We start from the raw sequence: 16214 nt of genomic DNA, 5'->3' as shown, positions 1-16214 counted from the left end.
GGGATTGAGCCACAGTGCCTGGCCAAGATTTATATATTGTATCTAAAAATTTATATAGCACATAAAGGATATTATTGGGGCAACTGAAGAAACCTGAATATAGATGGTGGGATACATGCCAGTATTTTACTACTGTAAAATTTCTTGTTTTTGGAAAGCACTTGTTGAAGTATTTAGGGTTAAAGGGACAAGATGTCAATGAATTCCTCAAATGGCAGAGAAAGAGCACGATTGTGGCAAAATTAATAACTGTTCAAACTGGGTACAGGGCAGGGAGTTTGCTGTTCTACTGTTTCAATTCTTCTGTAAATTAGAAGTTACCTCAAAATGAAAAGTTAAGTAAACGGCAACAACTAAAGAAGTCAGCAATGATCTACAAGTTCAACCACAGGAGACTGGCTGAATAAAATATGGGGGATCCCTGAAGTGGGCTCTTCCAAGGCAATGAAAGAAAATGTAATGAAAAGATGTCCATAGTGCAATGCCACATTTAAAAAGCTAGATTGGGGCTGGGTGCAGTGGCTCATGCCCGTAATCCCAGCACTTTGGGAGGCCAAAGTGGGCAGATCACCTAAGGTCAGGAGTTCGAGACCAGCCTGGCCAAATGGTGAAACCCCATCTCTACGAAAAAATACAAAATTAGCTGGGCATGGTGGCACATGCCTGTAATCCCAGCTACTTGGGAGGCTGAGGCAGCAGCAGAATTGCTTGAACCTGGGAGGCGGAGCTTGCAGTGAGCCGAGATCACACCACTGCACTCCAGTCTGGGCAACAGAGCAAGACTCTGTTTCCAAAAAAAAAAAAAAAAAAAAAAAAGTAGACAGATTTTGAAACTACATTTTTCATTTTTCTTTTTTTTGGAGATGGAGTCTCACTCACTCTGTCACCCAGGCTGGAGTGCAGTGGCATGATCTTGGCTCACTGCAACCTAGCCTCCCAGCTTCAAGTGATTCTCCTGCCTCAGCCTCCCCCATAGCTGGGATTATAAGCGTGTGCCACCATGCCCGGCTAACTTTTGTATTTTTATAAAGATGGGGTTTTGCCATATTGGCCAGGCTGGTCTTGAATTCCTGAGCTCAAGTGATCCACCCTCCTCGGCCCTCCAGAGTACTGGGATTATAGGCTTGAACTACCATGCCGGGCCCATTTTTCATTTTTCAAAAGACATTTTGTGTGAATATACATTGGAAAAACGATTTGAAAGATATCTGGGGCTTGTATCTCGGGTGGATGACTTTGCCAAGCCTCCGTCCTTGCATCTGTTAAATGGGTCCGTAAGACACATAGCATTACACATACTACTTGGGGCCATCGAGAGACCTCCATGAGATAACGTGGGGCAAGGGCCCACCTCCACCTCCTCCATCACCTCTACCTCCTGGAGCATTAGAGGCACCCATGGGAGTCCCAGTGTGAGCTGAGCCTCCTGAGAAACCAGGAATGGTGGAGGCATCCCCAGGGAGGCACCCCTAATGGGTTGGCAAGCATGGTGTGCGGTCTGGGAATCCCAGCACTGGCCACACCTAATCCCAGCAAATCAGAAAAAGATGCCTCTTCCTTGAGGCATTCGACTGCCACCTGCTGGAAATTTGTTAAAATAACCATTAAAATGTATGACAGCTAGAAGAAAAGGGAGCAACGGCTTTACTTTCAGAAGAGACATCCTGAGCCCAGGATGTGTTCTTTCCTTCTCTGTCGTGGGTGAGTTGGTCACTCGGATCAGACCACTCCCATGCTCCAGAATCATCAATGGCTCCCCATTGCCCCTTGCGCAAGAAATGTCTATCACCTTGTCTTGGTGATTAAGGCTCTGAACTCCCTTGTCCCTGCCTACCCTGCCAACTGGAGCTACAGCATCTCCCTCACTCCCCTTCACAAACATCTAGGCTCCTCTCTAAGCCCCTATGTCTTTGCTCAGGCTGGTCTTGCCATCCTGAGGACTTTCCTTCTAATCTTGAACTTCTATGCATTCCTCAAGACCCAGGCCTAAATGTCCCTTCCCTGAGGTCCATTAGACTTTTGGGGTCCAATAGCACCTTGAATATATATCGTCACAGTTTGCTATAATTTCTTGCTTGGGCCAGATCTCTTCCTTACTGATGACAATGATGATGACGCTAATAAACTCCCTTTATTGAGTACTTACTACATGCCCAGTGTAGTATTATGTGCTTTATGCCTATGATCCCTCTCTTTATATATATATATGTATTTTTAAATAGAGATAGGGTTTCACTATGTGGCCCAGGCTGGTATCAAACTCCTGGGCTCAAGTGATCCTCCTGCCTTGGCCTCCCAAAGAGTTGGGATTACAGGCGTGGGTCACTGTGGCTGGCCAATGCTCATGATCTCAAGTGACCCTCATGACACCTCTAAGAGGTAAGTACTATGTCATCCCATTTTATGGGTGAGGAAACCGAGGTTCAGAGAGGTTAGGCAACTTGTCCAAGATCAGACAGCAATAAATGGCAAAGTCAGGACTTGAGCTGGGGTTGGGTTATGCCCAACACTGTCCTCTCATCTACCAACTGTGAGCCCCTTGAAGGCAAGGACTACAAGTTAGTCACAGGTGAGTCCCCAGAGCCTGGGGGTGGGGCAGGGGCTCTGGGCAGATGCCTATGGAGTAATTTTGGCCAGGATCCCTGAGTATTCCTGAAGAGGGCAAGGTGAAGCCCCCGAGTTCCAAGTATAGCATCACGGCGCTTTGTGACCTTGGGATCTCAAGAAGTCTACTGTGCCTCCAGCCTCAAGTGAGCTGATCCTGGCCATTCAGGTAGCATCCGTGTGATGCTGAGGCTTATGTGGGCATGTTCCAGGCTCACTGTTACCAACACTGATGCCATGTTGGTGTGGGAGGGCCTGTCTGGGAAAGTGAGAGTCTGTCCTAGGTGTCTGCCCACTGTTGGCAGCAGGAGAGGGGCTGGGGCCAGCTGGAAAACTGACGGTCTTTGGGCCGGGCATGGTGGCTCACGCCTGTAATCCCTGCATTTTGGAAGGCCAACATGGGTGGATCACCTGAGGTCAGGGGTTCAAGACCAGCCTGGCCAACATGGTGAAACCCCATCTCTACTAAAAATACAAAAAAATTAGCCGGGTGTGTTTGCACACACCTGTAGCCCCAGCTACTCTGGAGGCTGAGGCAGGAGAATTGGTTGAACCTGGGAGGCAGAGGCTGCAGTGAGCCGGGATTGCGCCACTGCACTCCAGCCTAGGTGAAAGAGCAAGACTCCACCTCAAAAACAAACAAAAAACACAAAAAACTGAGGGTCTTTGAAGGCATCTCCCTCTTGGAAAACTGTCTGCACCCATGTCCCAACCTACAAGGCCAAGAAGCAAAGCGAACAGGATAACAAGGAGATGATTGGCAGGAAAGAACACAACCACCCCCAATCCCACTCCCCCAGGGAGAATCCCGCCTTTCTGACTCCTCTGACTGAGAATCGCTTCTGACAAAGTGATGGAAAGATTCAGAAATTATCTCTATCAGGAAGACTGTGCTAATTACAGGGCTGGGGGGGTCACATGTGAACAACTGGGTTATCTGGAGAGGGAGGTGATGACAGGGAGAGGCGGGGTCTTCTTGCCTTGGTGGGCTTGTGGGTGGGGCGCCAGACAGGGCTGTGGGCAGCTGGGGACAGGAGAGAGCAGAGTGACCAACCCATCCCAGTCTGCCCACAACTTTCTTTATTTTACTACAGAAAGTTCCAGATCCTGGGAAATCTCTCTCTCCTGGAGAGATAGGGACGGTGCAAGAGAGATGAAAAGAGAGCACTGGAGGGCCAGGGAGGGCCAGGGAGGAAGAGACAGAGCAAACAGAGCGGGAGACAGATGGTGAGAGAGGCAGGGGGAGAGAGAGAATGGGGTGGGGGGAAGAGAGGGAGAGGGAGAGAGGGGGAGAGGGGGAGAGGGAGGGAGAGAGAGAGAGAGAGAGAGAGAAAGAGAGAGAGAGAGATAGGTGAATCAAAAAAATGCAGAGTGAGAAAAACAGAAATAAGACACTGGAGGTGACTGGGTGCAGTAGCTCATGCCTGTAATCCCAGCACTTTGGGAGGCCAAGGTGGGTGGATCACCTGAGGTCAGGAGTTCAAGACCAGCCTGGCCAACATGGCAAAACCTGTCTCTTCTAAAAATACAAAAAATTAGTTGGGTGCCTGTAATCCCAGCTACTTGGGAGGCTGAGGCAGGAGAATTGCTTGAACCCAGGAGCCGGAGGTTACAGTGAGCCGAGATCACACCATTGCACTCCAGCCTGGGCGACAGAGGGAGACTCTGTCACACACACACACACAAAAGAAATTGGAGGAGAGAGACAGAGGGAAGAGAGGGACTGTGTATGGGGACAGAACAGGGCTTCCTTGACTGCTTGGGAATTCTGAGAAACCTCGGATGGAAGGGTCTGGAATACTGATGCTGCCACAGTAGGTAGCGCTGATTACACCCGGGGCTGCGCCTGGCAGTGGGCGTGGGGATAAGGGCTTGCTTTATAACCCTCCCATGGCATCTGGCTCAACTTCAGTAATGGGTATGGTCAGGGTTCCAGTTCCAGTCCCTGCCCGCCCCAGTGGCCAGGGAATACACACGGGGGGCTTGGACAGGTCCTGACACCCAGCCCCACAGCCAGACTCTGGGACTTTGTGGGCAATGGATACACCCTTTTGCTTCCAGACCCAGTAGGTTATGAACAAGCAGAGGCTGTGAGGGTGGATCTGCCATCACCACTCTTTCCCTAGGGCCAGCAGCTACAGTAGCCACCTTCAGGTCTGATTCCCTGATTATTATTATTATTGTCGTTTTTGAGACAGGGTCTCGCTCTGTTGTCCAGACTGGAATGCACTCACTCCAGTTCACTGCAGCCTTGACCTCCTAGGCTCAAGCATCCTCACACCTCAGCCTCCTGAGTAGCTGGGACTACAGGCACCCGCCACCATGCCCAGCTAATTTTTGTAATTTTGTAGAGGAGGGGTTTTGCCATGTTGGTCAGGCTGGTCTCGAACTCCTGACCTCAAGTGATCCGCCTGCCTTAGCCTCTCAAAGTCCTGGGATTACAGGCGTGAGGCACTGTGCCTAGCCTTGGCTTCCTATTCTGGGAGAGCAGGGGACCCCGCCACCTCTACTCACATCTCTTCCCAGGCCGTGCATAGTCCCACCTCCTAGCCGCTGCCTGTGCCATTCCTTCCACAAGGAACACCATTCTCCATCTTCTCTGCTTACCTCTATCCTACCTGTGGTCAAATCCTTCCATAACAATAAAATCTAAAACCAAAACAATCAGACACTGGGGAAATGCAAATAAAAACTATAGTGAGATACCACTTACACACCCACCAGGATGGCTAGCTTCAACAAATGGGAGATAACCCATGTTGGTAAGGACCTGGAGAAATAGAAACCCTTTGAACTTCCTCAGTAAGTTAAACACAGAGTTACCATATGATCTAGCCAACTGTACTCCTAGATATATGTTCAAAGAACAGAAAATGGGGGTTCAAACACAAATATGTACACAAATTTTCGTAGGAGCATTATTCAAAATAGCCAAAATGGGGTCTATTCATACAATGGAATATCATTTAGCCATAAAAAAGGAAGGAAATTCTGATGCATGCTACAGCCTGTATGAGCCTTGAAAGCACGTTAACTGAAAGAAGCCAGCCATAGACGGCCAACTAGTACAGGATTCCATCTACATGAAACATTCAGACGAGGCAAATCCAGACAGAAAGAAAGCGGAGTTCCAGGAGCTGGGGGGAAGGAGGATGGGCAATGACTGCTGGACGGGTATGGGGTTCCTTTTTGGGGTGGTGGGAATATTCTGGAATTAGATAGAGGTGATGGTCACACACACTGTGCATGTATTAGATCCACTGAATTGTACAGTTAAAAAATGGTTTAAAAGGTACATTTTACGTTATGTGATTTTTGTTTGTTTGAGACAGTCTCACTCTGTCACCCAGGCTGCAGTGCAGTGGTGCCATCCCGGCTCACTGCAACCTCCGCTTCCTGGGTTCAAGCGATCCTCTCGCCTTAGCCTCCCGAGTAGCTGGGATTACAGATGCGTGCTGCCACACCCGGCTAATTTTTGTACTTTTAGGAGAGACGGAGTTTCTCCATGTTGGGCAGGCTGGTCTCAAATTCCTGGGCTCAAGTGATCCGCCCGCCTCGGCCTCCCAAAGTGCTGGGATTACAGGTGTGAGCCACCGTGCCCAGCTGTTATGTGAATTTTACTACAGTAAAAAAGTTAGTTAAAACATAACACCACAGACCAGGCGCAGTGGCTCACCACTCCAGCCTGGGCGACAGAGTGAGACTATGCCTCAAAAAAACCAAAACCCACCCCTCCCCCACCACAACACTATAAACAAAACCCGCCCCTCCCCCACAACACTATAAAACAAAACCCACCCCTCCCCCACAACACTATAAACAAAACCCACCCCTCCTCCACCACACTATAAAACAAAACCCACCCCTCCCCCACAACACTATAAACAAAACCCACCCCTCCTCCACCACACTATAAAACAAAACCCACCCCTCCCCCACCACCACACTATAAACAAAACCCATCCCTCCCCCACCACCACACTATAAAACAAAACCAACCCCTCCCCCACCACAACATTATAAAACAAAACCAACTCCTCCCCAACACAACACTATAAAACAAAACCCACCCCCCAACACACTATAAACAAAACCCACCCCCAACACAACACTATAAACAAACCCACCCCCCCAACACAACACTATAAACAAAACCAACCCCTTCCCCACCACAACACTATAAAACAAAACCAACCCCTCCCCCACCACAACACTATAAAACAAAACCAACCCTCCCCCACAACACTATAAAACAAAACCAACTCCTCTCCAACACAACACTATAAAACAAAACCAACCCCTCCTCAACACAACACTATAAAACAAGACCCACCCCTCCCCCACCACACTATAAAACAAAACCAACCCCTCTCCCACCACAACACTATAAAACAAAACCAACCCCTCCCCAACACAACACTATAAAACAAAACCAACCCCTCCTCAACACAACACTATAAAACAAAACCCATCCCCCAACACAACACTATAAACAAAACCCACCCCTCCCCCACAACACTATAAAACAAAACTCACCCCCAACACAACACTATAAACAAAACCCACCCCTCCCCGACCACAATACTATAAAACAAAACCAACCCCTCCCCCACCACAACACTATAAAACAAAACCAACCCTCCCCCACAACACTATAAAACAAAACCAACTCCTCTCCAACACAACACTATAAAACAAAACCAACCCCTCCTCAACACAACACTATAAAACAAGACCCACCCCTCCCCCACCACACTATAAAACAAAACCAACCCCTCCTCCACCACAACACTATAATACAAAACCCACCCCCCAACACAACACTATAAACAAAACCCACCCCTCCCCAACACAACACTATAAAACAAGACTCACCCCTCCCCCACCACAACACTATAAAACAAAACCAACCCCTCCTCCACCACAACAGTATAAAAGAAACCCATCCCCCAATACAACACTATAAACAAAACCCACCCCTCCGCCCCACGACACTATAAAACAAAACTCACCCCCAACACAACACTATAAACAAAACCCACCCCTCCCCCACCACAATACTATAAAACAAAACCAACCCCTCCCCCACCACAACACTATAAAACAAAACCCACCCCCAACACAACACTATAAACAAAACCCACCCCTCCCCCACAACACTATAAAACAAAACCAACCCCTCCCCCACCACCACACTATAAACAAAATCCACCCCTCCCCCACCACCACACTATAAAACAAAACCAACCCCTCCCCCACCACAACACTATAAAACAAGACCCACCCCTCCCCCACCACAACACTATAAAACAAAACCAACCCCTCCTCCACCACAACACTATAAAACAAAACCAACCCCTCCCCCACCACAACACTATAAAACAAAACCCACCCCCAACACAACACTATAAACAAAACCCACCCCTCCCCCACCACATTATAAAACAAAACCAACCCTCCCCCACCACAACACTATAAAACAAGACCCACCCCTCCCCCACCACAACACTATAAAACAAAACCAACCCTCCCCCACCACAACACTATAAAACAAGACCCACCCCTCCCCCACCACAACACTATAAAACAAAACCAACCCTCCCCCACCACAACACTATAAAACAAGACCCACCCCTCCCCCACCACAACACTATAAAACAAGACCCACCCCTCCCCCACCACAACACTATAAAACAAAACCAACCCTCCCCCACCACAACACTATAAAACAAGACCCACCCCTCCCCCACCACAACACTATAAAACAAGACCCACCCCTCCCCCACCACAACACTATAAAACAAAACCCACCCTCCCCCACCACAACACTATAAAACAAAACCCACCCCCAACACAACACTATAAACAAAACCCACCCCTCCCCCACCACAACATTATAAAACAAAACCAACCCCTCCCCCACCACAACACTATAAAACAAAACCAACCCCTCCCCAACACACTATAAACAAAACCCACCCCCAACACAACACTATAAACAAACCCACCCCCCCAACACAACACTATAAACAAAACCAACCCCTCCCCAACACACTATAAAACAAGACCCACCCCTCCCCCACCACAACACTATAAAACAAAACCAACCCTCCCCCACCACAACAGTATAAAACAAAAAAGGATGGAAGTCTTTTCCCAGGTAGGCTCTTGGGTAGGCACATTTGGGGATCCTAGCGGGCAGGAAGCCTGATGGCCCACAGCCTAGAGTGCTCATCCTAGCTCTGCCACTCACTGGATGGTGGCCTTGGGCAAGTCACTGCGCTACCGTGCCCCTGGATTCCCTCATCTGTGAAATGGTAATGATAAACAGTCCCTTTAGTGGAGACTGACATGAAGATTACAGGACAAAGCACTTTGACCACTTGGTGCTACGTGTGATTAAGTGGCAGTGGTCATTAGCATTAGCATGGCTGCTTTTTTTTTTTTTTCTTTCTTTTGAGACGGAGTCTCACTGTCACCCAGGCTGGAGTGCAGTGACACGATCTTGGCTCATTGCAAGCTCTGCCTCCCAGATTCACGCCATTCTCCTGCCTCAGCCTCCTGAGTAGCTGGGACTACAGGCGCCTGCCACCACACCCGGATAATTTTTTTTTTTTTTTTTTTGTATTTTTAGTAGAGACGGGTTTCACTGAGTTAGCCAGGATGGTCTCAATCTCCTGACCTCGTGATCCGCCTGCCTCAGCCTCCCAAAGTGCTGGGATTACAGGCATGAGGCACCCTACCCGGCCAGCATGGCTGCTTTTAATCCTCGTTACAGCCTTATGGAGAGGAATGTTTAAATCAAACATTGTATTTATAAACTATTAAAAACATACAGAAATATACAGAAGACAATACATAAATCCTCCCCTCCCTTCCACCCATCACCGTAATCGATGCTGACACTTCACCCCCATCACTTCCAATCTCCCTTCTTGTTTTAAAGAAACAGGAAAGGGCTGGGTGCTGTGGCTCACGCCTGTAATCCCAGCACTTTGGAAAGCCAAGGTGGGTGGATCCCCTGAGGTCAGGAGTTCAAGACCAGCCTGACCAACATGGAGAAACCCTGTCTCTACTAACAATATAAAATTAGCCGGGCATGGTGGCCCACGCCTGTAATCCCAGCTACTAAGGCGGCTGAGGCAGGAGAATCACTTGAACCCGGGAGGCAGAAGTTGCAGTGAGCCGAGATTGTGCCATTGCACTCCAGCCTAGGCAACAGAGCAAGACTCTGTCTCAAAACAAAAACAAAAGAAAACAAAAAAAAAGAATAGGAAAGGAGCAGAGCAGACAAAGTCACCACTCCCTGACTCTTCCTGGCCCTCTCCCTGCCCAGGGCAACCTCCCTCCCCAGCTGGGGGGCTGCCTCCTTATGCATTTCTTTCTTTTCTTTTTTTTTTTTTTTTTTTTTTGAGACAGAGTCTCACACTGTTGCCCAGGCTAGAGTGCAATGGCGAGGATCTCAGCTCACTGCAACCTCTGCCTCCCAGGTCACTCGATTCTCCTGCTTCAGTCTCCTAAGCAGCTAAGATTACATGCGCGCGCCACCATGCCCAGCTAATTTTTTGTATTTTTAGTAGAGACGGGGTTTCACCATGTTGGCCAGACTGGTCTCAAACTCCTGACTTTGTGATCCGCCCGCCTTGGCCTCCCAAAGTGCTGGGATTACAGGTGTGAGCCACCACACCCAGCCTATACATTTCATTTTATTAATTCTTTTAGAGATGGTCTCACTTGCCCAGGCTGGAGTGCAGTGGCATGATCATAGCTCACTGCAGCCTCGAACTCCTGGGCTTAAGTGATCCTCCTGCCTCACCCTTACAGGCACATGCTACCATACCTGGCTAATTTTTTATTTTTTATTTGTAGAGATGAGGTTTCGCCATGTTGCCAAGGCTGATTTCAAACTCCAGGCTTCAAGAGATCCTCCCGCCTTCACCTCCCAAAGTATTGGGATTACAGGCATGAGCCACTGTGCTCGGCCTCCTTTTTTCTGAGACAAGGTCTCACTCTGTCGCCCAAGCTGGAGTGCAGTGGGGTGATCACAGCTCAAGTGATCTTCCTGCCTCAGCCTCCCGAGTAGCTGGGACCACAGGCACGTACCATTCCGAATGATTATTTTTATATTTTGTAGAGACACAGTCTCCCTCTATTGCCCAGGCTGATCTTGAACTCCTGGCTTCAAGAGATCCTCCAGCCTCAGCCTCCCAAAGTGCTGGGATTACAGGCGTGAGCCCCCATGCCTGGCCTCAGCCTCTTTTTAAATTTTAGTGCATAAGTCTGCAGCCATACAGCCACACCAGCGTGCAGTCTCATCCTGTAGGTGTTAGCTTCTATAGTAAGCACTGTCACTGGGATGGAGGCTTTTGTCACTTGACATTATGTTTCCAGTCCATATTCCTGTTGATATGGGCCTGCTGACCTGGCTCATTTCTGTGAACCTGAGATATGGTTTTGTCCTATTGACAAGACTGAGCTCAGATCCTTGGACTCAGGGTCTGGCCTCCCCTGGTCTCTGCCCTTCTCAGTGGGCAGGTCTGATGTCCTGTCCTTGCAGTCACGTGCCCTCATTCCAGTGCAGGGCCCGGGTGGGTGCCTCACCAGGGCCCCGGCAGACTTATCCGCTGGTCCCCACCGTGGCAGGGAGCTGGGGCTCCCCCTAGCACTTCCGGACTCTGGGACTTTGGGCATCCCTCTGAGCCTCCGTTTCCTCACCCGGGCAAAGCTGGCACTCTAGCCTGCTCGTGCCATCATAGGCGGCTGGGTGGCACTGCCCAAGGCCCTGTGCTAAGAAGGAGTCTGAGGCTGCATGCTGGGTCTTCAGGAAACAGAGCTGAGATCGATGAGCAATTCCAGATGTGGGACTCCACATGCAAAACACATTCTCCACCTGCTCTGAGCACCATGGAGCCACTTGGAGGCTTAAAGCCAGGACCCAGTGCATCAGGTGTGTGGCTTCTAGAAGCATCCCTCTGGTTGGAGGAAGGAAGAAAGGGGAGCAGAGAAACCCCAGGAGCCCCCCACCATGTTCCAGGGCAGCCATGACAGTGGCTGGGATGAGAGCCAGGGCAGTGGGGAGGGAGAGATAGGTAGACTCGGGCAGTAAAGCCAGGCGGACGCGCCACTGCGCAGGTGGGAAGTCTGCCAGCACCCCCTGAGATGCTCCTGCCCGCACTCACCCTGGGAGGCACCAGGCTGCTGGCCCACCGCCTGGCCGAGCTGGTCGGAGAGCCACAGCTGCATGCGGATGAAGGGCTCCCGCCCCTTCTGCGTCAGCTTGCTCCATGGCTTCGGCCGGGACAGCATGTCGCTCACACTGCCCTGTGACAGGCCCAGCACCTGCGAGGGGCGGGCCAGGGGGGTAGGTCAGCAGGCCCCCGGGACATAGACCTGGCCCTCCCTCTCCTCCCCAACCTTTTTTTTTGAGGCAGAGTCTCACTTTGTCTGTTGCCCAGGATGGAGTGCAGTGGCATGATCTCAGCTCACTGCAAACTCCGCCTCCCAGGTTCAAATGATTCTCCTGCCTCAGCCTCCTTAGTAGTTGGGACTTGTACCAGGCTGGTGCACGTCTGGCTAATTTTTATATTTTTAGTAGAGATGGGGTTTTGCCACATTGGCCAGGCTGGTTTCAAACTCCTGACCTCAAGTGATCCACCCAACTCGGCCTCCCACAGTGTTGGGATTATAGGCGTGAGCCACCACGCCCAGCCTCCCATCCCCTCCCCTCCCCTCTGTTGGAATCCAGGCGGCCTTCATTTGTTCCTCATAGGTGCCTGCCATGTGCTGTTGCTGTGCCCTTCCCCTCCAGTACCCTCCCTAATGTCCCTACATGTAAAAATCCTTCAGTGCCCCCCTCCTCCAGGAAGCCTTCCCTGACCTCCCACTTAAGTAGTTTCTCCCTCCTCCGAGCTCGCTTGGCCCTTTGCCTATTCCCTTGCTAAAGGTAGAGGTGACACTTAAAACTGGCATTGCAGGGGCACCAACCAATCAGGAAACACCGAGGTCCCCTGGCTGGGGTGAGCTTTATTTAACCCTTTCTTTTTAAAATTTTATTTATTTTTGGGGGGATGAGGTCTTGCTCTGTTGCCCAGGCTGGAGTGCATTGGTGTGATCATGGCTCACTGTAGCCTCGACCACCTGGGTTTAAACAATTCTCCCACATCAGCCTCCTGAGTAGCTGTGCACCACCACACTCAGCTAATGTTTTTTATTTTGTAGAGATGGGGGTCTTGCTACATTGCCCAGGCTGGTCCCGAATGCTTTTTTTTTTTTTTTTTTGAGATGGAGTATCATTCTGTCACCCAGGCTGGAGTACAGTAGCGAGATCTTGGCTCGCTGCAACCCCTGCCCCCCAGGTTCAAGTGATGCTTCTGCCTCAGCCTCCTAAGTAGCCACGGCTATACAGGCACAGGACACCAAGTCCAGCTAATTTTTGTATTTTTAGTAGAGACGGGGTTTCACCATGTTGGCCAGGATGGTCTTGATCTCTTGATCTCGTGATCTGCCCGCCTCAGCCTCCCAAAGTGCTGGGATTACAGGTGTGAGCCACCGTGCCCAGCTTAATTTTTGTATTTTTTTGTAGAGACGGGGTTTCGCCACGTTGGCCAGGCTGGTCTCAAACTTCTGGGCTCAAGAGATCTTCCCACCTCCGTCTCCCAAAGTGCTGGGATTACAGGCGTGAGCCGCCAAGTCCTGCCACTTAACCCTTTAGTGGCTGGAACTCAGGCGATCTGGAGGGGCCTGGAGGAGGGGAGTTAAGTGGCTGTTTACTGGCCAGGATGGAAGCATTTCCCGGTTTTAACAACCACGGAGCAGAACAGTGGCTCTCCTTCCTGTGGGGCCCAGGGACAGCAGGACTCAGGAATGGAGGGCCTGGGCCCCTGGGGTCCCGCCAGCCTGCTTGGGTGGGCATCCTGCTTCTCAGACATCTCCTCCCAGAGCCCAGACACCGGGGGCCCGCCCTGCACTCACCTTCTCCCCGAAGATCCTCTGGCAGATGCCGTTCTTGGCCAGCTTCTCCTTGACCTGGCGGGTGAGCTCCAGCGTGTCCACCTCACGGTACATGTACAGCTCGTACTGCTCGGGGGTCAGCGGCGGCACGGTGGGCTTCAGGGTGCGCGGCACGTAGGCCGGGTAGTAGGGCAGCCGCGCGCCCGCCTCGGCCGTCGCGCCCTCAGCCTTGAGCTCGCCCGCCCTGGGAGGTTCGTCCTCCGCCCCTGCCGCCGCCTCGTCCTCGGGGGGCACAGGGGCCTCGTCCGCGCGGGGCCAGGCGCGGCCGTTGGGCTGGCCAGAGTAGCCAGAGGAGGAGGAGGAGGACAGCGAGGGCGACACGGAGGCGTAGGGGCGGCTGAGCAGGCCGCGGTCGGAGGCCCAGTGGTGGTCGAAGTAGCCGGCGTCACCGATCTCGGACTTGACCTTGCGGATGATGCTCTGCACGAAGGCGGCGGGGGACAGGACCGGGAGGGGCGCCTGCGCGGGGCCCCCGCCGCCCTCCTCCTGCTTCACCAAGGCCGGGGCCCCGTTCTGGCTCGCGGTGGCCAGCGACGGCCGCTCCGGGGGCGAGGGGGGCACCGAGCGGCCCCTGGGCGCCATCTCCATCTCCAGCAACGCCTGCTGTTGCGCCTGCATCTCACGGCGTGCCTGCTCCAGGATGCTCTTGATGGCGTCCTCCGAGGTGCTGGCGGGGGCCGCGCCGTTGGCGATGCTCAGCGGGGCCGCCGAGGTCTTGGGCTCGCCTGCGGGGAGGGGGGACAGGGCGGCCCGAGGCCCAGGGTCAGGGCTTGGCATGCAGGGGACGATGTTCACAGCATCCCCGTTGATGCCAGCACGGTGTCCAGGCAACCTCTGTGTCCAGCAGCGGGGGATTGGCTAAGTAAATTATGATCCCTCCCTGTGGCAGAATATTAGGCAGCCACCAAAACTTCAGTTGACAGTGAGGTTTTGGCATATGCAGAGAACATGCTCATGGGGATAATGCAGTGTAAAAACAGACCTGACTTGTTTTGTTTTGTTTTGTTTTGAGGTGGAGTCTCACTCTGTCACCCAGGATGGAGTGCAATGGCACGATCTCAGCTCACTGCAACCTCTGCCTCCCCAGTTCCAGCAATTCTACCTCAGCCTCCCGAGCAGCTGGGATTACAGGTGCGCACCACCATGCCCAGCTATTTAGCTTTAGTAGAGACAGGGTTTTTCCATGTTGGCCAGGCTGGTCTCGAACTCCTGAGCTCAAGTGATCTACCCCTCAGCCTCCCAAAGTGCTGAGATTACAGGCATGAGCCACCGCACCCGGCCTGACCTGACCTGACCTGACCTGACATAGGCCATGATCCAACCATGCAAATGTTCAAAGACAAAGAAAACACGAAGGCACAGAAAAGTGGCTTGTTCACTTGTTCTGTTTTTAAAAAAAATCATTTAAAAATATTTCCTTCCTTCCCCATTTCCCTTCCCTTTCTTCCTTCCTTTCTTTCATAGAGATGGGGTCTTGCCATATTGCCCAGGCTGGTTTCAAACTCCTGGCTTCAAGTGATTCTCCTCCTGGGCCTCCCAAAGTGCTGGGACTACAGGCATGTGCCACCATGCTCAGCTAATTTTTGTATTTTTTGTAGAGACGGGGTTTTGCCATATTGCCCAGGCTGGTCTCAAACTCCTGGGCTCAAGCGATCTGCCCTCCTCAGCCTCCCAAAGTGTAGGGATTACAGGCGTGAGCCACTGTGCCCAGCCCTTCACTTGTTCTAATAGCAACGAATTCAAATGCCCACACAGAGAATGGGTCAAAAACAGTGGGATGGGCCAGGCACAGTGACTCACACCTGTAATCCCAGCACTTTGGGAGGCTGAGGCTGTCAAACTGTCTGAGTTTAGGAGTTCGAGACCAGCCTGGGCAAGATGGCAAAACTCATTCTCTGCAAAAAATACAAAAATTAGCCAGGCGTGGTGGCTCCCACCTGTACCTCAGGGTCTGAGTTGGGAGGATTGCTTGAGCCTGGGAGGTTGAGGCTGCAGTGAACCAAGATTCCACTACTGCACTCTGACCTGGGTGACAAAATGAGACATCCATCTCTAGAAAAAAAAAAATAGTGGGATGATCACACAATGGAACACTATACAGCAGTGAAAAAGGAAGTCCTCATGGAAAATCACATATGAAACCTTTTTTTTTTTTTTAAAGAGATGCGGTCTTGCTATGCTGCCCAGGCTGGAGTGCAGTGGCTTGATCTCAGGTGCGATCAGAGCTCTCTGTGGTCTCAAACTCCTGGGCTCAAGTGTTTCTCCTGCCTCAGCCTCCCGAGTAGCTAGGACTACAGGTATGAGCTACTGTGCCCTTTGTGTGAATCCTGGTAACATAATATTGAGTGAAAAAAGCAGGTCCAGGCTGGGAGCAGTGGCTTATGCTTGTAATCCCAGCACTTTGGGAGGCTGAGGCAGGAGGATTATTGGAGCCCAAGAGCTCAAGACCAGCCTATGCAACAAAATGAGACCCTGACTCTACAAAAAAGTTAAAAAGAAAAAAATTAGCCAGGCATGGTGTTGTATGCCTATGGTCCCAGCTGAGGCAGGAGGATCACTTGATCCTGGGAGGTCGAGGCGGCAGTGAGCCATGTTTGCAC

At 51.3% G+C, this 16214-nt stretch overlaps 1 protein-coding gene across 5 annotated transcripts in view; it reads right to left on the bottom strand.

The window, feature by feature from the left end:
* The window catches only part of CUX2 (cut like homeobox 2), a 316815-nt gene that overhangs the window by 17133 nt on the left and 283468 nt on the right, over window positions 1-16214 (bottom strand). For all 5 annotated transcript variants that reach the window (XM_054528252.2, XM_024257429.3, XM_054528247.2 and 2 more), the window contains 2 exons: window positions 13576-14339; window positions 11784-11943 (listed from right to left, as the gene is read on the bottom strand). In XM_054528252.2, coding sequence (XP_054384227.1) covers window positions 11784-11943; window positions 13576-14339 — 924 coding nt within the window. The remainder of the gene's footprint in view (window positions 1-11783; window positions 11944-13575; window positions 14340-16214) is intronic.

The sequence above is a fragment of the Pongo abelii genome, chromosome 10 (assembly GCF_028885655.2).
Source record: "Pongo abelii isolate AG06213 chromosome 10, NHGRI_mPonAbe1-v2.0_pri, whole genome shotgun sequence".
In the NCBI taxonomy this organism is placed as follows: Eukaryota; Metazoa; Chordata; class Mammalia; order Primates; family Hominidae; genus Pongo; species Pongo abelii.
The sequence above is the reverse complement of the archived record's forward strand: the minus strand, read 5'-3'. Positions and strand labels throughout refer to the sequence as shown.